Source organism: Ascidia mentula, chromosome 5 (assembly GCF_947561715.1).
Source record: "Ascidia mentula chromosome 5, kaAscMent1.1, whole genome shotgun sequence".
In the NCBI taxonomy this organism is placed as follows: Eukaryota; Metazoa; Chordata; class Ascidiacea; order Phlebobranchia; family Ascidiidae; genus Ascidia; species Ascidia mentula.
In genome coordinates, this window is record NC_138570.1 from 18,507,911 (window position 1) to 18,531,329 (window position 23,419).

The following is a 23,419-nucleotide window of genomic DNA, read 5'->3' on the forward strand; positions in this document are numbered from 1 at the left end:
TAAAACTAACTATGCGGACCTTATTGTAAGAGCCATCTGACCACCTTGTGTCAGTGCCCGTCAACCTTTTTTTTGTGTGTGTACCCGTATTTGTTGTGTCATTGCGAATTTCCTTAATGACCGATACCCCTTTTTCTTTCTTGTTTCTTGTATATTGTTGTGTTATTGTTATCTCCTGTTAATGTTCGACTTTTCTTTACTACGTACATGCACTCGTTGTGTTATTGTTTATTTCTTGTTAACGTTCGATATTTCTTTACTACACACCTGTACTTGTTGTTTCGCTTGTTATTGTTAATGCTCGACATTTCTTTATCACGTACCGGAAATTTTTTTGTTACTGTTATATTTTTCGATATCGTCCGATATTCGTGGGAACTATTGGTGCCTCCAATAAAATAATCGCTTTAAAACTAACTATCCAGCGAAATAGGGACAACCCCTATCTCGAGGTGGTCCAGACCGACGTTTTCAACGCCTTCTTTTTTTTATTTTTTTTTATTTTTTTTTTTTTTTATTATTGCAACAACTACAACAACGACAGAGAAAAGAGAAACAAAACACGAGCTCAAGAAACATACTCTACTACACACATCAACATTAAATTACAAAGTATTCCATTTCAATTTAAATTCATTCACTTTATTAGTTCTTAATGCAGTTTTTTTTTTCTGCTGCTCTAACTTGCTGTACTTGCCGTCGAAACATAGTAAAACAAGGTTGCACTTTGGCCACTTTACATTTGTAAATACAAAATCTTGCTATCGTTTTCAACGCCTTCAACAACCAGAGAAATACCGACACCCCATAATAGCGCCCACTCCCGGATGACACATCATCAAAATTTGTCCACGCGATGTTACCGTTTTTTTTTAATTTATCCTCACTGAAACCGACTGTATAGCATATATGGCATACATATACATATAGCGAAAATAATATGCCACAAATAAACCTACTGTATAAGACCTTTCACGGCATGACCAAAATAACCGGAAAACGCCCCACATTAGCGCCCACCTGTGGACTAAACATTAACTACCAAATAAACACCAGATGTCACTATTTTTTCCCGCACGCGTTTGTCATTGTATTGTTGTTTGCATTGCTTGAGACATTGCGAGAGCACAAAGGCTTTGTATTCTTGGCTTCAAAATAGCAATACGATTCAACCCAAAGCACAAGCTGTATGGGAGTCCTTAGTCAACCTTGGAGTATCTTGGAGGCAAATATATAAAATATACCTCAACCTACAGTGGAAACAAAACTAATAAGCTTTCAAATTAAGCTACATCTCATGGCCATTGTGACCAATAAAAAGTTAAAGGATATGAAGTTTACAGAAACAGGTTCATGTGTCTTTTGCGAAAATGCCGCGGAAACTGTTTTACAACTATTTGTAAATTGCCATATTGTAACACATTACTGGGAAAATGTATGCGGTTGGCTCAGTGCTAAACTTCGTGTCTCCTTTTATTTTTCTCCTTTGCATTTACTGTTTGGCATACACCAAAATAACAATATTTTTAGGCAACCAACAACAACAACAGAATTTGTAAATATGTTGCAAACAATAAGATCCATTGAATTAAACATCGCCAGTGAGAAATACCGAACAGAATTATTACAAAAGAAAGTGGTCGTACGCTGCTTGACGTGAAGCATATCCCCATGTAACTTGACTTCTTGTGCTGATTTCTCGCCATTATGTTTAACCTTTGTTGCCTTTTTGTCTTCTTACTTAGTCTTTTCTTCTATTGTACGCCTTTAGCGTCTTTTTTTCAATAATAATAAAAAAATAAAATCAAGTAAGACTTTTTCCTTCCGCGTTGTTTTTTTATATTGTTGTTTATTTGTTGTTTTGTTCGCTGTTATTGGGTCGAATATTCGTGGGAGCTATAAGGTACCCCGAATAAAATATTTAAGAAACCCAATGACCGGTGTTGTGCAACATGACCCCTCCTATGCCGCTGTGGCAACCACCAACGTCTCCTCCCCGGTAGTTCCCAAAAAATTGATCTCCTTGCCATCGATTGCTAAGGAGTGGTGTAAGCCCGCTTCAACCCTTTGTGGAACCGAGAGTCCATCTACTCTCTCCTCCAGGAGATCAAATTCGGCATCCGATTCCTGGTTAGAATCGTACTGCTCCAAAGAAATCTGTGTTGAAAGATCATCCCTAGGGAATTCCATTCATCTCAGCCACTGTCAAATTCCAGCAAAAAGAAATTCAACATTCCCTCCAACCCTGAAGAAGGTCAAACAGTAAGTTCTTCTTTCTCTGAAAACTCTTCTTTCTTGACAGGACTGCCGTTAAGGTCGACCCACAACACTATGAAGTGATGCAACATAGAGGATAATCAACTTGTATCGTATTCATTTTTCAACAGTTTTATTCAGTTTCGCAACACTCGCCATATGTCGCATAGTTTGCCGAAAAAGGTACTATTAACTACACACTGCCGTACCTGACCACACGTAACTCTTCAGTCTGTACATACCGTTTCCCTGCCAGTTTGCTTTGCTTGATGCTGCTGTTTTATGCCACCTATATTGCTGTGACGAAAGCAAATTAGGGGAAGGTTTTTCGAAGATTTCAAGCAACTAACATTGTATATATTGTATTTGCGATATATTCTGCTTTACAACTTAATAAAGTATGTAGCGGGGGCTGCATTGTGTTGAATAAACTAAACGTATCCCTTCCACGAACCAATCCATACTTCTTGCCGTTCATCAAGCTTTCAGTGCAATCTGAGAAGCCGTTATCTACACAGCGGTTAGAAATTTGATAAATGGGACTGAGGTTTGTGTCGGTGATTAATAACATGTTTGCATAAATACCGTCAGCAAGATCGGGTTTCTTTTGTGAAAACAAACAATCCTTCACACTCACATAGTTTTACTGCAAACAACCGAACTCCACAAACAAAAATAAAGTGTCAACGCATTTAATCCCGAACAAACAATAGAGAGTTTAGGTCTGAAAAGTCGTCCAAGTGCAGTAATGGTTTACAACTGGGATACGTCATATGTGGGCTATATTGGAAACACATATAATGGAGGCAAACCCAACCACTGGAAATTTTGAAACACGAATGTGACCCACATTTAAACTAAATAAATAAAACAGTTTCGGATCCAGGAGGTATTCTAAGAGCCTAGTTGTGCGCTCATCCGAAGAAGTAAAACTTTCGTCATTAGAGGATTCCAAGCGCATGAGGAGACGTTTTCGTGTTTCAGCGACCGAGGGACTTTCCCCTTGACAGAGTCGGATTTCATCCTTCAGTGTCCAACACAACTTCCGCTCCTCCTGGGTCTCTGCGCACGCCATGTTCTCCTCCGCAATCCGATCCCAATCCTCATCACCACTCCACTTCTCCCGGAGGATTATAGATGCGATTACCTTTGCAAGGGACGCGGCACCATTCCCACGACTTTCGTTGCCTTCCATAAATTTACCAATCTTAAACCACGTCATTTTGGCACGAATGCTGCACGTGATCACTGCGTCATCAATCGTGACGTCACCGACTCTAAAAATTGGATCGGAGTGGAGGAAGTGAATGGCAGATGCGTTATCGACACAGAGTCGGACGCAGGGGAGGGAGCCAGAAATCCTTCTTCCTGGTGTATTGGAGGAAGGGGAGGATGTCCATACCGTCCACGTACTCGAACAAAACTCCGAACTCGTTTTCCTGGCGAGTGTGACCGAGTACGCGGATCACTTGATCGTGATTAGCCAACCGAAAGAGTGAGACGCCTTCCGTCAACCTACAACAAACGTACCAGTTCAATTAATGTGATTTGTGAACAACTGTAGATCCATGTTTGAATTTTACATGAAAAACATTTATGTGATTAAAACCCAAAACCGTGTTAATATATTTTCAAACTTACGTTTCCATCTGCTGTTCGGTCGATATTCCGTCCTCTATGTTAATGTACTGCACTGTTACATTTCCATGCATGCCATTCCACGCCTTCTGAACAAGCCTGAAGTTTCCGTTGTCAATAATTTTGTCCATGGAAAATGTCAGTTCGCTCGGAGTAACAAAACAATCCACAGCCTAAAGTAATGGATTTGTTGAACTGATCATAATTTAACTTAATGGTTGTCAGTTGTGTGCAGAATTACTGCATTGACAAAAGCGTTTCTTTCAACATAAACTTGCATCACACATTTGTTTCCAATCATAGATCTCGCAACACACTAAAAAATTGTTGGCATTCCAATACATCAACTAATTGTGTTAAAATAAGCACTGAATACACAAAGTAAAACCGACCGCGAAATTCTTTTTTACAGTAAACATTTTTCTACCTTCTTAGAAGCAAGTTTTTGGTTCTCCAATACCTTTAACCTGGCTTCTGCTGCTTTGAGTTCCTGCAAAAAGAGTAACAGATCATGTAAAATGTTCAATGATAATTTATCATAGCTGGTGTGTTCACTCTGGAATCAAGAGAGACACAAGATGCAGATCTGCAACAAAACCCAGACATTGACATGACATCCTCTAGTTAATGTTGCAGATACACGATAACTAAAGGAAAAGGTTAAGGTTTACTAAGGGCATGTGACTCTACACCAGGGGTCAAACTATGGTCCACAAGGCTAGTCCATGTGGCCCGCCGGGCTAGGCCCTCTAATAGTTCATCCCACAATACTATAAGATAAATCTTGTTTCTTTTGTGATATACTGACGTGGATAATATGCTGAAGAATATATTTAATGAAAATATGAACAAAGATTTACATTGTCTTATATACAAAAGTATTTTATTATGCAAAAGTTAAACTTATTCAAATAATACTGCCAACTAACAGATCCCAGTACGAACTGCAATTCATAAAATAAAAAAAGATAAACAAGCAATGAGTGCTGCAGACAGGTGTACACACTGTTTCGACCTGTAAGGTCTCATCAGTGCACCTATTGACTGTGGCACTGTGCTAGCTGGTAGACTAGCAGGCACACAGATTTCCACTTTGTGGTACCTTTCGGTCAATCGTCGATATGTTGAGTACCAAACTAGGTACCAATCAACATAGACGAACCACGTGGAGCGCACTACGGCCAAACAAATGTAACCCTGTGCCACAGTCACCAGCTGCACTGATGAGGCCTTACAGGTCGAAATTGTGTGTACACCTGTCTGCAGCTCTCATTGAATATTATGGCTCTTTTGCGCATATAAAATAAATGAGCATGGGGACCAATAATATGAATTTTGTGAGCTGCATACAGATGGCCATTGTTTCAACCTATGAAGTCTTATCAGTGCAGCTTGGTGTGGACAATCTTACCATGGCAGCACTGATGAGACCTTATGGGTTGAAACAGTGGCCAACTGTATGAAGCTCACAAAAAATAATATATTGAAAATGGAATAAGAAACCTAAACCATTTTGCTGTAATTACCTGATTAAGTTCAAACATCTCGAGGTATTTTTCTTTGAACGGGGTCAGACTCTCTCTCAACATTTCACCATTTTCTTTCGATAACTTCTTGCTTAACTTCAGATGTTGCTAAGCTTGACTCACTGCACGGCCATGTAAGGCTTTAAAGTTATGGATGTTCTCTAATTCCAAAATCTAAAACAATGTGCATTTGAAATGTTATTACAAATCTACTTCTACTTGTCTTTGTAAGAAAATGTGATTGAATCACAAGGTTCACAGGCTTCGCAGCCAAGGCATTGCAGCCAAGCTGGATCAGCCACTTTTCCCGACAAGTCCGAGCGAGATCTGAAAAATCAAGCTCCCGGTGAGGTTTGAACTCACGACCCTGGGCTAACCAGGCCCAACGCTCTACCAACTGAGCTACAGGAGATCAGTGGCTTCACGGGGTATATTGTGGCCAAGGTACACTGGTGCGCAAGCGCACAACTTGTCAGGCGAAATATTAGAGAATACAGAATATTAGAGCAGTGATCGCCAAATATAAAGGGCCTGCGCAGTGGGGCGATCCCGCCTTGAGCTATGCGTAAGCATGGCATTACTTCTGCGGTGATTGAATCACTTGATGTTATGTTTGTGTAGAATGATCTACAGTTTTTGCAAACAATATTCTTTTACAACATTTCAGTGTCATGCACTTATGTTGTTTAACCAAATATACAATCATTGCACATTTCATCAGTAAATACTTCATGACCAAACGATCAAAACTAAGTTTTACACCTAGTAAGCATCATTATGATGCAAGCAAAACTTCGCTTTGTGGTGTGAATATGTAAATGATGACTTGAAACAAATATTTTAATAGTTTCAAGTTTTCTTACCCCATTATCCATAAGTTCATGGTACTTTGCTGCCAACTTCTTTTCATTTTTAAAGTAGGTGGCATCGTGTTTCCTCTAAAACAAAAGTTTTATCCAACACAAAAAAATATTTGCTATGCAAGAAAATTTAATGCACAAACCCACATGCAATTTCAATTATCCTAATTGCTAACTGTGATATTAGGATTAACAAAATTAACAATATGTTTGTGCAGTAAAAATCAAAACAATTACTTTGAAATAACTTTTGAAGAAAGATTTTTCCTCCTCTGCCTTTTCAATAAACTGACTTTCCATTTGTTTCCTCAACGTTGCATTTGCCCAAAGTTGCGACGAAGAGAGAATTCTTTTTCCAGAATTCAAACATTTCTTATGGCATTCTTCAAATGGTTCTTCCATTGCAAATAGAGCTTCCTAAATCATAAACAAAACAGGTTCAATGAAAACAGCAAAATACAAATGTCTGAAATGAATAAATATTATCCTTGTTGTCTGGCTGATAGTTAAAACAAATTGACCAACGAAGAACGATTTTTCTCCGTATTTCCATTTATTCAGCCTGATATATAGTTCAAATAGTTGCCACAAATTTACCACAATTCCACAAATATAGTAAATTGATTGATTCAACATTACCAGGAAACTCACCATCATGCTTTCCCTGTAGCTGCTAACAGCATTCGATTGTAAGCAGTGCATTACATTCTGAAACAAACCATATATTAGAACACAATACTTTTGCACAGTGATGCGCACAAAATTCAGAATAACTCCAGGCAATCATGATTACCTCTGGGTTTTTTGCACTTTCAATCTCACTGATAATTGCATCTCTTTTTTCTTGCAAAGTCAAATTGAAATTCAGCATTTGCTGATCTGATAATAATTGAAATAGGACTTTTGCCATTTTAAAACCAGTATCCACTAATATAACACAAGCAAACAATAGAATTTTCACCCCAAACCACTTGAGAAAACTTTGGATCCAAAGCTGTCTAAAGATGTTGCTTTGCTTCATCATTCGCCAAAGAATGTTGCTGAAAAACATCATCTTTGCATGTGCATTCTTGTTCCTGCAAAAAGCATCAAGTTTTAATGTCACCAGATAGCATTTAATTGTTAACAAACATACGACAATCACCATCTTGAAATAATAATAATCAACAAAGCATTTACCTTCATTTTACTCAGATAAATTTCCAAAGCTTTTGAAAAAATTGCTTCCATTTCACCCGACTGAAAATAAACAATGACGCAGTATAAAGAACAATAAATTTATTCCAAACAATTATTTTTAAGTAGAAGTGTGAATAAAATATGCAGTTTCAAGAAAAAGGATATGATGTGGATGAGGTGCATATTTTCAATAACTTGAAAGATAGTAGGAAAATATACGTAAAAAAGGTATAACGGAGCAATGAACAAGTCAAGCAAAAATCACCTCTTTTCCAAAATACATGACTTTGTTAATATCAGTTTATCATGTTAAACTAGGGTGTGTCACACATGTGTCTCACGATGTCATCAATATTATTAAGATGTCATCAAACACTAATAAACATTAAGGCTGCAGCCTTTTAGTCCTCCACATACATTTTGGGTTGAAATATAAAGCCATAAATTGTGAAGGTTTGTGACTATTTTATGCTTTGTTCTAAGGCTGCAGTTTATGAAGGTTAAGTTCAGGGTGGCAAAGCTATTTAGTCTGAAGAGTTGTGACTGTATTACCGTAATCTATGGTAATATTTAATCAATTTTAGGGAACACAGAGTTAAACAAGTTATTTATTTTTAAAGTTTTGTCCAATCCCTATAACTTACTGTTTTGCTTCCATCAACTGGTAGTGTGTCATAAGTGCTTTGCGTTTGCTTTAAAACCTTTCAAAATAAAAAAGTTAATAAAATAATTAGCACATCTTCACAATCTTGAACACCATCATGATGTAACAAAGATTTCATTCCTTAACAAACATTAACAAACTTTTCACATAAATGTTAGTAAAAGAAAAATCCATAAACGAGGCATTTTTCTCACTCCAAGCAGTAATTTCTTACACAGCTCAGTTTCATGTCATTCCGTTGTAGCTGTTTGTAGTTGTTTGTAACACGCTTTAGTGCAACCTAAATAAAATATTAGGTGACAATCCAAACTTTTTGGATGTAAAAATTACACTACAATCAAACAAAAGTTTATTGGTTACTTACCAGCTTTCTTTTAAAGTCATCCTCAAACATTATCTTGTAACTGTTTGTGTATGTTCCCAATGCACTGATACCACTTTGATACCAACCCAGGTGTCTGAAGTCTTGTATTTTTTCAAATCTTCGTACTTTTCGAAGATAAAATCCTGAGCATTTGAGGTAATATTTTCATATGATGTGTCAACTGACATGATACCCTGAAGCATTAGTTATGATGTAAGACCACATACAATAATGCACAGTAAAAGAGAAAATACTGCACAAGTTTTCCAACATTTTTTTTCAAATTTTAGGCAAACATTTAGAGGCCAATCTTACAATGACCATTATGAAATGTCTTAAATACAGGTAAAAGAATAACTTTACACACACACTTCTGTTATGCTTTTGATATAGTCTTCAATTTGAAGCTCAATGGCACGAAAATACTCATGTCGGGCTGTGTCCTGCGTCAAAACCAGTTGTAAATGTAATTAAGTGACCAAAAGTTGAAATAGGATCAGTTATGAGGTAGAATATTCATAATGTCAGAAATGGGAAAAAATCAAAACAGGATCCAAACAGAAGTGAAAGAGGTAAGTTGCGTGATTAAGACAGAAACATTAACCGATCATGCAGTAAATGCATTAAACATTGCACAACCAAACCAAAGAATCTATGTGTCAAGAAATGTGCAATTGATATAGAGCATCAAATACTAAAACACAACAAGTGAAAACCAACCTCCAAATAAAGCCTTCCTAGATCATAGTTTCCGTCGTTCATGGATTTCATGTAACGCTCGATCCGTCTAAAAGTTTGTTTTCCATTTCTTTCTGACATTGTCCAGTGTGCGAAGCTTTTTCTTCTGTTCTCGGGGCAAATTGGTTTGTAAGCAAACTGGCAGACCACCTTCATGTAGTCGACAGGAAGATCTTTAAAACCACAAATTACAAATATGCAATTTGTAAGCAAACGATACCATTTATAACTATAGTTTACATATTTTAAATCTTTTTATTAAATTGCAAGTTAATGCACAAATAGTGGAACAACTTTTTGAACAGGACGTGTACAATGCAAATACATGCATGATAAAAAAATTTTGTATCAGAACATAGAAATATTGGAAAGCTGCAGACGGGGTGTGTGCATTACTGTTTCGACCTGTAAGGTCTCATCAGTGCAGCTGTTGACAGTGGCACTGTGCTAGCTTTTACACTAGCGGGCACACTAATTTCCACTTTGCGGTACCTTTCGGTAAACGTCGATCTGTTTGGTACCCTATACTAAGTACCGAACAACAGAGACGACGAACCACTGTGGAGCGAACTATGGCCAAACGGATCTAGTGATAAACGCGGTAACCGATAGTGATAAACGCAAAAACACCAATGCAATATATGTGAAAAAAAAGCACCATGGCCAAACGGATCTTACCTTACAGGTCGAAACAGTGCGTGTACATACCCTGTCTGCAGCTTTCCAATATTATGGCTTTTTTCAAACAAAGAAATATACGCCACAGAACCAACCTTTTGAGTGCATAACATCCTTGACTGAAGGCAGAGTGTAGCACATACAGCTATTAAATGCTACAGAAAGTAGATCAAAGGAATATTCTGAGGTGGAATATTTTGTCAAAACTGTTTTGAGATAGTCATTATTTTGTCCATATTTGGGGCCTTTGTATTCATGGATGACAAAAACCAATTCCTTGCAAAAACAAACATTTATAAGTAATTTTTTACAATGCAACCAGAAAACTTGTGAATTACAAATAATTTTGTTTCCAATATCATTGAATGTATCGTATATATCACATAATATATCATGTGTTTGACATATTTTAATTATACCTGCAATATAGAAGTGAATCCATACCATTGAATTTTCTTTGCATAATCCACAAACACCTGAGAATAAACAGAACAGATACAAAAAAATATGCACAAGCGGTTATGATAAATTATAGATTTGATATATAAATGATATCATAGGCGTCGATTTTTCAAAGTTTTGTAAAATATTAAGGGTAGATTATGGGTTCAATACTAAAGGATAAATATTAAGTCATATACCAATATATTAATCCAATTGTAATTTTTATTCTGTGGAATGTTTTAAACATACAAACTTCTCCAAACCTTCAAGTGGGACAAATCCGATTCTGTAATCTCCTCTAGTCCATTGGTAACAATAGTGGAAGCCATGGCACCAGCACATTGCAAAATACATTTGTTTGAACTAAATGTTTTTTTATTCAACTCCAGAGTCAGCATAGAAAAACAACGAAGCTGGTTGAAAAATAAAATGGATGGTGCTTATTTATATTCTTTATGTTTAAACTTGTTATCGTGCACATAAACACTTTGGTAGATTTACTAGTTGTGAGTAAGAAGTTTAGAATGACACAAAATCAATATAACTGTCTTCAAGGCAAAAAATATTTACTGGAAAATTAAAAATGTAAATGTGGACATTGTGGACACAATTTACATATTATCTAACCACAAAATCAGCAATATGAATTGTAATGGAAATACGAAATTATAAAGATATGAAGATTTGATTGCACATTTTTTTTGACACCAAGATCACTTGATTCAAAATATTTTTTTTTTAACATTCAAAAAAAATGGAAGTGATGACAAAAAAAAAAATCTCTGAAAATAAGCATCTCTTGTAAATACATCAGTTATTTTTGCAAATCAATGCAACAAAAATAAACAAAGTAAAAAAACTAGTACTTCTTAATGCTTAATGCAAATTCAAATTTTACTACTTCTACTTACAAGCTGATCATCCTCTATTGGACAACAAATGGGGTTTCCTGCAAACAGAGACCAGTTATTCTATCAAGTTGTCTGATGGGAAAGTTTTTTGCATAACAGTGCTGCTTGTATCGCTGGAAGATTGCATTAGTTGGTGCCTGTTAAACACAAAAATCAATAAAGCCCTCATGAACTTTGGTGTTTCAGCAATGGAGTCAACCATAAGTGAACTTTAGACAGGGCCACTGTTTTACATTATTAATGGATGTTTTCACATGGATATTTGATGTTTAACAACATCACTAGACACCAACCTGCATTGTTGAAAACTAATATGTTTGACAGTACCCTGCTTTAGCTTGTCCAAAGTGTTTGAACGGAATAGTTGACTTACTGTTAAATGTCTTGTCTGTTTCATGTACTCCAAATACACAAGAAAGAAAACTTTCTTTGACATTTCATCTGTTCCAAAAACTCCCACATTAACAAATCCATCACCGGCATGATCAAATGCTGCCTGAGCATAATGAGGAGTCCACAAATGTCTGTTTGGATTATCCTGATGATGGACCAACTGTCGCACTACAAATAAACACAGGTTAACTTGATCAAAAAAATGTAAACTGGTGAAAGCAGATTGGATAATTTTTGTATGACTTTTGATTGTGAGGATGAAGTGCAGAATAGCAAACACTTTTCGTATGTTAATGCATTGGGTCTTTTTTGTGCAGATAATCAGTAAACATTTTAAGACTTTCTTTCCATCTGGTAAAAGTGTATGGGATAGGAGAAATTGTAATTCATGCCTAGTAGGCCTTGGGTGTCTAACACATGATTTCAGAAAAACAAATTGCTTTTTGACAGGAAAAAAGCTTGGTTCGTGCATTTTATCCTATGTCACAAATTTTTTTTCCAAAAATCACAAATATATAATATACGTCAAAACACAAGAAAAAGTTTCAAAAATACTTACGAAGCATGTCCTTAGATCCCATTTTTAATTTTTGCTTCCCATAACTTCAATCAAGTTAAAATTTGAATCTACAAACACCGTTCGGGGTTTCCCCGTACGTAAGAATAAATCATTTTCATTAATAGTTATTTTTCATGTCTTGAGTGCGATTAGTAAAAAAATTTTATTAAAATCATCTTACATAGAAACAAGTCTGTCTTTTCCTTAAATGCTTTCCTTTAAATTAATACATAACTTGCTTTCTCCTGTGTGAAAAAAGTCTCACGCTTGATTGCGTTTGTCTGCTTCCAGCACTTCTTCTTCCAAAGTTTTTCCTATGCGTGATCGAGGTGCCGTGCGTTGCTGCTTGCTGTGCTGATAATATACTTGTTACGACGCAAGGTTATTGTAAGTCGTTTACGTTATTTGCTAAAAAAACACATTACGTTATTCGCTTAAAAAATCTTCGGTAGAGCGGAACCCTGACCTTTCAACTCGTCGCCATTGATTCAGTAAAATGAGGAACTGAATTTGTGCAATCTTTCAAGTTTGCTGTGAAGCAACTTGTTTATTGGTTCCTTTGCTATACTTAGCCATAGATTTATAACAAATATTCTTGGAAATGTAGCTGAAAATGTTTAACGTAAGGTTAAGCAGTAACTTTAGGTTTTGGTTGTCCAGAAGCAGAAACAAAACTGTTTGTCAAATCGGGTTGCTGATGTGTGGGATTGATGCTCGTAATATTTCACGAACTTCAGCTGTTGTCGCTAATGGAAAAACTAATCAAACAGTTGATGCACTTCTTAGTTTTGTTGTCAAATATCTGCAACTGTAGTTAAAAATTTAAAATGATTATTAGAAAGCAACAGACAGCTTCTATGTGCATGTTTGGTATTGCCTACTTCAAAAGGGCACGTTTGTCAACGTAATGTAAGTTAGATTCAAAATGCGGTTTAATACTGATGACAATATTGTTATCGCTAACGTAAACTATAACACGATGTCGAATTCTTGTATTTACAAAGCATGAATCGACACATCAAAAAGGATATACTGCCCCAATAACAGAGCAAATCCGTTTATTTGGGGCAAAAGAGCAATCACATTCTTTTCGTTAAACTGTAGAAAATACGAAAGTTACAGTGCGCCAAAAACGTCACACTTTACTGATCACATCTCACGTAAAGTTTTTCTCTTGTGTGATGCTATTAACGCAACGAAGAGAATAGCGTGGCGTGCAGTTAAAGCTAGCTAGTTCAACCTTTTCGGCAGAAGAAACACATACAGTTTGCATATGATTTCACGAAACACTTAACAATTAATTTATGATTTTGTTTTCTTTTAACGTTAGCATAACGGACATAGTCATGTTTTACCTTTTTTGACTTTGTTTTAAAGGAGTAGTGTTGGTCGCTTATTTATGCTACTTGCTAGAAATACTCACCTGTTTTGTCACGTATATTATTTGTAAAAATTAGATGCTAATATTACGGAACACCAGTTAGTGTGACATGCGGGTGTTACGACGCAAACCTATATGGGGCTTACAAGCTACCAGTACCCAATGTGTGAAAGTAAACCATTAATGAACGCATTTAAGGATTTCTTTAATATTTGCCTGCATTCGTTTATTCCCGCAAAACATATAATTCACAGTAAAGCTCACCATGCACTTAGAACTACTGTAAACCGAACAACGCTTAGGAGGCCACATGTTTTCCACACGGCCCTAGAAAATACGGGGCCAGGAAGAAGTGAAATCATTTTGATTTCCGGTATAATATCGAAATGCGCGCTTGGCAACAATGAAAACCACTGTATAGCGCGACGCACACCTAATGACTAGCGGGTCATTCACGCAGCACTCATTGCACCAGCCAATCAACGACTTGCACGTGAACCAATGAAGCGTTACAGGAAATCCAATTAAGCGGTATGGGATACGGAAATAAATCCAAAAGGGAATTTGATAAAACGTGAGAGCAGGAAACCGATGAAAAACAAAAGAATTGTGCAATGTGTTGTGCGCATGGGTAATAAAGACTGCTTTAAATAAACAACACAGATAATCAAAGAAAGCAAAAAGAAAAACATTAGTGCCGTGTGTCATTTTCGCCACACTTGATAAGAATGTATGAGTTAAAAAGTCATCTGTCTTCCGTGTACATAAGGTTTGTTTGTCAGCGGTGACTGAAAATGTTCCAGCGCATTCAGCTTCGCTTTTATGTTTTCTGAACAAACAAATCGGGAAACTGGATCAGCCAAAGTTCAGACCTGCCATGAAACAACATGTTTGTGTCACGTAAGCGGCGTTAAAAGCACTGTTTTTTCCTCAAGACCAATAAGTAGTCATGCAAAGTAAAGTGCAAGTACATATATTATCCATATGGCGTATTTTAAAGATTCAAATGGTGTTGATTTTGTGATATCTAGAAAGAAATATTTATGAGCAATAAACAAAAAAAAATCGGGCAATATACGAGAAAATATGTCAAACAAGCTAATGTGTGTAGACAGGTCATTGCGGAAACAAGCATGACTGTACTGAAAAATACTCCTCCGGAAAGTAGTGCAGGCCTACATTATACGCTGATTTGAAGATGAATACCAATCAATAGAGTTCAAAGTGTATGTAGTCGGCTTAACACCAATCTTAACAAAAAGTCGTGTCGTGACTCCAGTATCAACACAGGAAAATTATAGTAAGCTTAAACTTTAGCGAACTTAGTACATAGTCGATAAACTGTAGTTTAAGCTTTTCGAAAATCCTTTCTAATACCAATTTCATTAATTTGGAATAATATCAGCAATAGCAATTTAAAAATCGACCCAGCATCATCATAATACTTATTTTCTTTTGTTTTTTGGGGGGAATAATTTTATGTTTTCTCAATAGCGCCACCTATAGCCAGCGTCATCAGTCGTCTGCGCAACGATAATTGAGATCGCAAACCAGCCCAGATAATAATTAGATTATTTTGATTTTTCAGGAATAAACATAAAAAATATGAAGCGAATATTTCAAAAGTCAATAAAATCTTAACCTATGTAAGGATCCTGACGTGTTAATTTGTTTGGCAAAAGTGTGTCCATGACCTTGTTGACCTAATTTGTACAGCATTAGGATTTATATAGACATTGTTTGGCTAAACCTAATTACAATAATGTGATTTTGTTGACAGCCGAATTGTTTGTTACTTTTTGTTAAATTGTGATTTTCTTTCTGAGGGAAGCTTAAAACCAACAAGTATCAACGAAGAAAGCAAGATGAAAAGAACATCTGACACAAAATGTCAGAATGATTCTCAAATCAAAAAACAGAAACCAGGTAAGAAGAGTTTTGATATCCATATCTAAAACACATATTCAACGTTGTTTGGTTGGCATATTGCAATTATTTCAAACAACACTTAAATTCAATAAGCTGGCAGTAATAAACACAGCTGTTTGGCCAAACTTTTATATTATTTCTTTCACATCATTGCTATGATCAGAAACCAAAATAGAAACCACTGAAATATGAAATTTCTGTAATTTTCCCTGTATGCTGGTGAATATTATTGGACTAATGAATTCCAAGCTCTTCTGGCAGAACTTATTATTAAGATAAGTAATGAAGTTTCAATTTTTCGAGGTCCATCACTGCAATTATCAGCACCAGGGGCAATCATATCTGACAGCTTTGTTGGAGTTCAAGGTGATGTCAACATAACCAAAAAATACTACAGTACTCCAGGTATGTCAATCCAAGGGTATTGCAAATTATTGCAGGTTAAGACAATTTGAAAATATTTGTTTTTAAACAGAGTCTTGTCTTGAGCTTTCTGGTTATGTTAGTTTTTTACTTATGTAGATTAACCAGAAAATTTATTCAAGTGCCAATTAATATATATAATATAAAGTTATATCGATTCATGCGCAAAGTTTTATTTGAGGTGATTTTATGCTGACATTATTCAACTTACTGAACATTTAGGTACACCAAGCACAAAAGAAGATGATGAACAAAATGAAGGTAAAATATTTTGTAATCTATTTCTACAACAAGAACACAATCATATTTTTAAAATGTCAAAATATTATGGTGTTCATAGCCTATATGTTTGCACGCTATGTCATTAGAATTTTAACATAATTTGTAAACCGGCATGCTTTGTTTAAAATGATGCCAACCCCTACCTTAGAGGTATTGGTGATGTGACAGTAATTTTGACACAGTGAATCACTGTCTACCGTAATATCTCAGCCTATCGAGCGATAGATCACAAGGAAAATCAAAGTTGGGTTTTGAAAATTTTTCCCGACAATTTAGTTTATTTGTTCGTTATAACTGTGCACCTTCATTCAATCAAATGCAGAATTGTAATGTATACAGAACAATACACTGCAATAGCGTAACTGTGATTAATGATGAACCTGAATTGCAATGGTTTTGGGAGGAATTTCTGATGACTTGTGTTTTTTGATTTCAGAAAGAGTGCAGCAAGAAGCCATCGAAATCATTAACAGTCGACATAATGTATTAAAGACTGTCATGTCTCTTCCTGGTTTGAGAGAAGATGGAATCCCAGATGTTAATCCAAAACTGGAAAAACTTGACTTTTACAAGGGTATTGATCCCAAGAAAGAAGAGGAATTTGTGCCATCAACAATGAGGGACATTGTAAATAAAGTTAAAGGTGAACCCACAACATTTGAGGGATTGCTTACTACAATTCATGAAGGTCACCAGTTTATCGCAATTGCGGGTCCGCCGGGCGCTGGAAAAACTTCGTTATCCAAGAAACTGCTGAAACACATCAAAAAGGGGTATTTGATGTTACACCTAAACTTCATGAATATAGACTATGGTGATGACAAACTTACACTTCAAGAGCTCCTACTGGACAAGCAGTTTCCTGATACCAAGCAAACTGTCCTTGATGCTGCATTCACATGGATGAAGCAAAACCAAGAAAAGTGCATTTTAGTATTTGATGGACTGGATCAGGCAACATGGTCATTGGAAAATGTAAAGCAAATTAACACAGATTACAAATCTCAGTATATGGTTGAACAGCTTGTTGCAAGTCTCTGCAGCAAAACTCTGTTCAGTAAAGCAACATTAATCTTTACATCACGTCCACATTCCCTGCTTGCCATTCCTATGGGACTCCGTCCAAAATCTACCATTTATGTCCACGACCTTGCTACAGAAGACATGAAAAAGCTGTTTTATTTCTATGCTGAAGAAAAAGCAAGTGAACTTTTCAAAAAACTTAAAACTGAATCTCCACAAATGCTTAGTTTGTGTCACAATCCATTGCTTTTACAATTTGTCTTGTATGCCTGTTTGTTTGGTGACAAAGACAGTTTTAACACAATTACCAACTTATTCCATACAGTATTGCAACAATTTAATGTATCCGAATATGCAAAGGGCAAGAGCATAAACTTTGTTAAAAAAGCCCTTGGCAAAATGGCCTACAATGGAATGACTCGCCGCACTGTTGTGTTTAGCCATGCAGACCTTTCTGCAGTGGGCCTAGAGCATATTAATGTTCAGGATGTGATAATTAAGCTTGTAAAACACTCTTGGTTCTCGCATCGTAAAGTTTTCGATGGTTCCCAAACTTTCTTTTTCTTTTCACATCAAATGTTACAAGAATTTATTTGCGCCTTTTACATTTCCTTTTTTATGCTTGTTAAAGAATTCAACCAAATCATTAATGAGGTGGTGAAAGTTCCACACTGGGCCATGGTGCGGCGATTTGTATGTGGCCTTTTGCTTGGACAGAAACGTCGTAAGCATTGCATTAATTATTTTTACAATATTTTTCTAATTTTCCTAATTGTTGTTTTGCAAGTAGTATCGGGAAGTTATCCTGCTGAAGGAAATTTGGAGTCTGGATGTGACGGTGATCTTGCTTGCTCTGAGACAGATTCCATGATCCTGGAAAAAGGTATCTTTGCTATGTAAACCTGCAACTGCAACACATATTACCTGGTTTACTATTTGTGCAACACAAGCTTTCTATTTGTGTAACATTTGTAAACATTTTTTGAAAACATTGATTTATCAATCACATTAAGTGAATGTTCACAGGTTACAGAAATTAAACAGGGATGAACAGTATATTTGCAAAAAAAAGTTACACATATATTCCACTATTTAGTGACATGCATTGATTTGAAAATTGGAAGCTCCTGCTTTTGCCCCAAAATAAAAACTTTGTCAACATAACTCCTGTATCCTGGGTCAAATTGTGTTAAAATTTTTTTCGTCGCCACAGGTTTGCATATGAAACACATGTCATGTTTTAAAGTTTCAGGTAATTTAAAGTTTTCAGGTTCTTAGCCATGTTAAAACATTGCATCCAAAAATTTCAATGTTAAGTGACCAAGCATAGCTGTACCAATGGTGTATGTGTTCAATTTTACTGCACTGCGGTTAGACATGCAGAGATTTTTTGTTTTACCTCAGGAGTCCCAACTATAGGGCCGCGGACTTGTACCGGTGCATTTTCAACCTGTCCTCCCATCTTGTCGGCTGGGATTTTGTGTGGTACACGCCTTACACACACGCGAAAGACCTTATATAAATGTCGTTTGTTTTTGGGTTATTTCATTGTTTCGTGTTTTTTTTATTATTTTTCCCTTAGGAGAGAAGCATCGACGCAGCCGCGTTGGCTACCGCACGAGGGCGCACGAGGTCCTCGTCACGCGACGGGCGACGTCGTCACAGAAGCCGCTGCCCCGCAAGTCTACGTCACAGAAGCAGAACGCCGGAATCGCGACGACGTCGAAGCGACAGACACGACCGAAGAAGCCGAAGAAGCGAGAGGGACCCAACCACCAACAGCACCGTAAACTTACATGAATGCTGATCAAACTGGTTTTCGTGATAACGCTTTTTTCAGTCATTGTAATCTTGTAACAGCGTCACACATTTTGTTTGCATTTAATAAACAGCCTTCGGCCATGACAATGATTATTTAACCACCAACTATAAATACAGGTTGGGCACTTATGCCCATCCCCAGTAAACTATAACATGGTATTGTCTTTGCCAAGGCACTCGTTACTGATAGTACTGCGTTAGACATGTAACATGCGTATACTTGATTCATTTATTGGTGACTTTACTGCATTAAATAACCTTTAGCTCCTACAGATAATATCTGTGTTTGCGCAAAACATACGAGTAGAAATAATTCGTCCAACCAAATACATGTCAACAGTTTTATTGCAAATGTTGTTGTTTCTTATACTGCTATTTTTGTTGCCAGGCATACTAATTAATCAGAATTGCTCTTCTGGCACTTAGTTTCTAAAGTGTTTATTGGAAACCAACGTTTCGTCTGCCATCCGGCGAGACTTCTTCAGGGTTAACCCGATTAATAAGTTGTTGTTTCTTGTTTTCCAGACAAACGTGCGAAATTATTGGATGCACTTTCAAGATATCTTCAATCTCAACCCTGGGGTTACGATCTACGGAGTGAGTAAATGATATGAATGCCAACAGTTTAATGCGTGTTTGTAAACACAACATTTATTTGCGTAACAATGAGTAGGTTTGTTACGTCACACAGTCATTGTTTGAACCGAACACTCAATGCAGTTTTTTTTTAGTTGTGATTAAATGTTGTGGAGGAAAGACGCGTTTATTTCTGTCGTGTAATTTTTATATTTTCTGATAATTTAAACGTTTTATATTGGATTGATTTGTTGGTTCTTGTGTTGATTAAATCCGACTTAAACGTGGGGAATTCTGTGCAAGAATAAAGTAAGTTTTAGTTTAAGTGATTTTATTAAAACTGGAAACCAGACATCTGCTTTTTTAATAAACTTTCTCCTGTTTTGTTTCAGATTTTTTTCTGGATTTGAAGGAAATCGAAAAATGCCACCAAGAAAAAATCGCCAGGTTTTGTCCTCGGTCGTTGAGTTTTCCCTCAACCCGACTTCACTCAATCGTTCAGGTTTTGGCGGAATTTTTACCAAAAGTTACAAGAAATGATTTGGTGCTGGAGCTGGGGAATTGCGACCTGAACTCCGAAGATTTAACGATTATTTGTGAAGCAATAAAAAGAATGAAACCAAAGGTTTGTTTGTGTTTTTATTTATTTTGTAACCAAGATTCTGCTTTAAATCCCTGACATTTTTTGCAAAAGTTTATTTATTTACAGAAAAAACACGAATTCGTTTTAGTTTTGGGATAAAATGTTGCTTCTTCCTGGTTCGAAATGTGTAGAAATATTTCCAACAAACGATGTTTTTATTTTAAATAGTTGGGAAATCTCGACCTGACTGGAAACGAGTTTCGCGGAAAAGACGACGGGAAAAAAATTTGTGAGATTTTACCGAAGGTTAGAGGGTTGTTGGATCTGAGTTGGTGCAAAATGGATCCGGATTCGCTTAAGATGGTGGAGGAAGAACTTGCTAATATGGAAAACCCTGTGAGGATTTAATTTATATTTGTATAAAAACATTTATTTGTGAAATTTCATGAAATTAAAACTTTTTGTGACTTTTTTCAGTCGGAAGTTTGGGGTTTGGATGAACAGTTCCCCCCCCTCATCCGATCCAGATTCCAGTGATTCGGATTGAAGCAGAATCTCAACACGAAAACTATTTCCTGTTCCCGAATTATTTGTGTTTTGTTTTCGTGATTTCAAAAATAAATGATTTTTAACAAAAACTCTGACATTTTTTCCCAAGCGTCACTTAGCAACACATAAACTTAAACGGTGTCACTAGAGGTATTATAACAAAAACAGAAATAATAATTGAATTAGGGAATGAGATATAAATTTGTGGCAGATTTCTTACAAAATTTTTTGTGCGCAATGTTTTTTTGCAGTTTAAATATAGAAATTTTACACCTATGATTTATAGGTTTAATATTAATTTCTACATATTCATTTCAAAATTGTTTAGAATTTGAACAACGAGCTGTAGGTGATATTAATTTATCATTTGTGCAAAGGCATTTGGTCGGAAATTGTGGGTCTGGAAATCTGAGTTATTTTACATAATGCCTGACTGCTTCATTTCTCGGTTCCCAATTGCGTTGCAAGCTACTGATATGTTGCCGTGCATTTCTATGTTGAGCACGATCAGATACGGAAACCTGCAAGGTTCTGAAATTTAAGCATTAAAAAATAAGGGCGATTATTGCGGAAAACAGAATTGCCATTTTATTTGGAAAATAAGAGCAAAATACGTTAGTCGTTTTTTTGCTGAGATCTCAGAGTTTTTTGTATTAGCCTTCAAACACTTTTCTGCACATTGTCTCTTGTTATTCGAACTGCTATACCAGCCCCCCCACAGAGCTGTTTTTTTCCGCCACAAAACATTCAGTCATTTACCAATCCTAACCGTACATTACCTTGAATCAGCTGTAACGTCTTTGTTTTACAATTGAGCAATTTTGTAGTCAGCCTTCATGTGTTACCAAACACCAGCAATTCTTCTGGCAAAAAAAGCAAAACTGCACGAATGTGGGTAAATGTAGAGAACCTCAAACGCTCGATTGTTCTAGGCATTAATTGTGAAATGGGAATTTTTACCAGACTTTCGACAAAAAATATTAACGTGCGATTCGCGCAAAATAATATTAGATAAAGGGTAGTTTCCAATTCAACTGCTTCGGACATTATACAGCAAAGTTTTGTTTAACCAACCAATGATCCATCTTAATTTCCTTGTGATTCTGGTACTTTGTTAGTAACCAAACATTGCAAATTGAGAAAAGGACAGAATTTTTCTACACAAAAGTGGAATTATTGTACGATCATCAGAAACACCACGTTTGGTTACAACAACGAGATAAAAAAAACATGGTAGAAACGTCTCTTGAGAAGGGTGTACGCAATTACCTTCAATATTCATTGCGCAAAACACAGAAAGCAACAATTGCTTGAAAACCCACATCCCCGTAAAAAAGGTTTGTGTGGAAGTTGTTTCGCTGCCAATTAAAAAAATCAGGAATAATTCCTTAATGCAGTCGAAAAATGAAGTTTTGCAAATAATTCATAAATCATGTGACATCAAATTCGTGCCTATGCGAGCAGAATATGGCCGTAAAAAACTGATTTAGTGAAACAAAGTTCAGATCTATGCCAGTAAAAACAGAAATTGAAATTTAGATAAAAGCAGCGACAAACTGCGATGGACGACGGCAATAAACCGCAACAAACAGCGGCACACAATACACGTTGTATCGCTTTAAAATGGAATGAATGAGGCTGAGTATTTTATTGGAAGGGACATCTCAATGTATTGCGCCACGTATTCCCAACCAAGTTTGCGGCAAATCTGCAACAAACAGTGGTAAGTTCAAACAACACAGCTCGAAAATATGACAAACATCACCTGCAGTTTATTGCTTTTTATGCAACAACAAGTGAAACTTATTGTATTTTATTTTTATTACATTTTGCATTTCAATGATATTTGTCGAAATTGGTTTGCTTTAAACCTGTACTTAAATACTTGTGTGGTTCTACAAATGATTCAAGCCTTGTTTTTTTAGTTAGAGACATTTGTTTAAAACCATTTTTGATCAAACAATCATGTAAGGTCGCGCACGAGCGACAAGTTTCTTGGGCACAAAGCTTGAAGTGAATTTCTTGCGTGTAAATAGTTTCAAGATGTCCCAAAACACAGGTGACGTAACACGTCCACATTAAGACTTGAATACAAACCTCAATAAGTTTCAAGTCAGTCTCTTTGCATTTCTTGTCGTCGCTTTGTTTAAGCAGGGCTCGGGCGGCCAGACCATATTTCTTATTGGCGACCGCGTGTTTAAAAACAAAAGGCAAAACCTGAAAACGACACAAATGTCATTTAAAGCTTGCACTGGTGTTGCTTATACTGTGTATATATGCTGGTACTCTGTATAGAATGAATTGAACATGGTGATCTTCTCTTAACCATTGGTATAACATGCACTTGTCAGTTAAGGCGACAAGCTCATAATAGCGCTTATGGTAATATATACTTTCCATCCCACCTTGCTCTCGTTCATGTCCGCAAACATTTGCAACCTTTCGAAAGATTCTTTAAGTTGTTCGCAAACTTTACCATAAGTTGTATCACAACTACCAAGATTGTCAGCGCCCTCATGCGGTTCATCTTTTTATAAATAAATGTGTTTAAAACACAACTGGTGTATTCAATACACTGTAAAATATGTTACTAAGCTACAAGTATAATTACAGCGATATAAGCATGAATCAAAGATAATAAA

General features: G+C 36.2%; 3 protein-coding genes and 1 pseudogene across 10 annotated transcripts in view; 1 reads left to right on the forward strand and 3 right to left on the reverse strand.

Annotated features, from left to right (window-relative positions):
* Positions 1 to 23,419, reverse strand: part of LOC145903670 (tripeptidyl-peptidase 2-like) — a 51,757-nt pseudogene that overhangs the window by 13,891 nt on the left and 14,447 nt on the right. The window lies entirely within an intron of this gene.
* On the reverse strand, positions 2,670 to 7,358 carry LOC145903687 (uncharacterized). Of its 2 annotated transcripts, XM_082991817.1 has the most exons (8): positions 7,242 to 7,358; positions 7,074 to 7,159; positions 6,932 to 6,988; positions 6,518 to 6,697; positions 4,322 to 4,384; positions 3,898 to 4,067; positions 2,928 to 3,771; positions 2,670 to 2,881 (listed from the first exon to the last, which is right to left on the reverse strand). In XM_082991817.1, exons 2-7 carry the CDS (start codon positions 7,149 to 7,151, stop codon positions 3,576 to 3,578), a joined length of 744 nt encoding a protein of 247 aa, XP_082847943.1. In that variant the 5' UTR covers positions 7,152 to 7,159; positions 7,242 to 7,358; the 3' UTR covers positions 2,670 to 2,881; positions 2,928 to 3,575. The 2 variants fall into 2 exon arrangements, with proteins under 2 accessions (XP_082847943.1, XP_082847942.1); XM_082991816.1 differs by lacking the exon at positions 7,242 to 7,358 and having other exon boundaries at positions 7,074 to 7,234.
* On the reverse strand, positions 7,503 to 10,754 carry LOC145903684 (uncharacterized). 5 transcript variants are annotated; one of them, XR_014402677.1, is made up of 8 exons: positions 10,611 to 10,754; positions 10,323 to 10,379; positions 9,999 to 10,179; positions 9,208 to 9,398; positions 8,859 to 8,930; positions 8,488 to 8,630; positions 8,104 to 8,403; positions 7,503 to 7,519 (listed from the first exon to the last, which is right to left on the reverse strand). XR_014402677.1 is itself a non-coding variant. In XM_082991810.1 (7 exons), exons 1-6 carry the CDS (start codon positions 10,743 to 10,745, stop codon positions 8,517 to 8,519), a joined length of 801 nt encoding a protein of 266 aa, XP_082847936.1. In that variant the 5' UTR covers positions 10,746 to 10,754; the 3' UTR covers positions 7,634 to 8,403; positions 8,488 to 8,516. The 5 variants fall into 5 exon arrangements, 1 of the variants encoding a protein (XP_082847936.1); XR_014402675.1 differs by having other exon boundaries at positions 8,488 to 8,681; XR_014402676.1 differs by lacking the exon at positions 7,503 to 7,519 and having other exon boundaries at positions 7,634 to 8,160; positions 8,338 to 8,403; positions 8,488 to 8,681.
* Positions 15,377 to 20,855, forward strand: LOC145903676 (NACHT, LRR and PYD domains-containing protein 9-like). Of its 2 annotated transcripts, XM_082991786.1 has the most exons (10): positions 15,377 to 15,517; positions 15,824 to 15,925; positions 16,166 to 16,204; positions 16,662 to 17,972; positions 18,036 to 18,131; positions 18,831 to 19,034; positions 19,595 to 19,666; positions 20,038 to 20,270; positions 20,457 to 20,624; positions 20,706 to 20,855. In XM_082991786.1, exons 1-10 carry the CDS (start codon positions 15,457 to 15,459, stop codon positions 20,763 to 20,765), a joined length of 2,346 nt encoding a protein of 781 aa, XP_082847912.1. In that variant the 5' UTR covers positions 15,377 to 15,456; the 3' UTR covers positions 20,766 to 20,855. The 2 variants fall into 2 exon arrangements, with proteins under 2 accessions (XP_082847912.1, XP_082847913.1); XM_082991787.1 differs by lacking the exon at positions 18,831 to 19,034.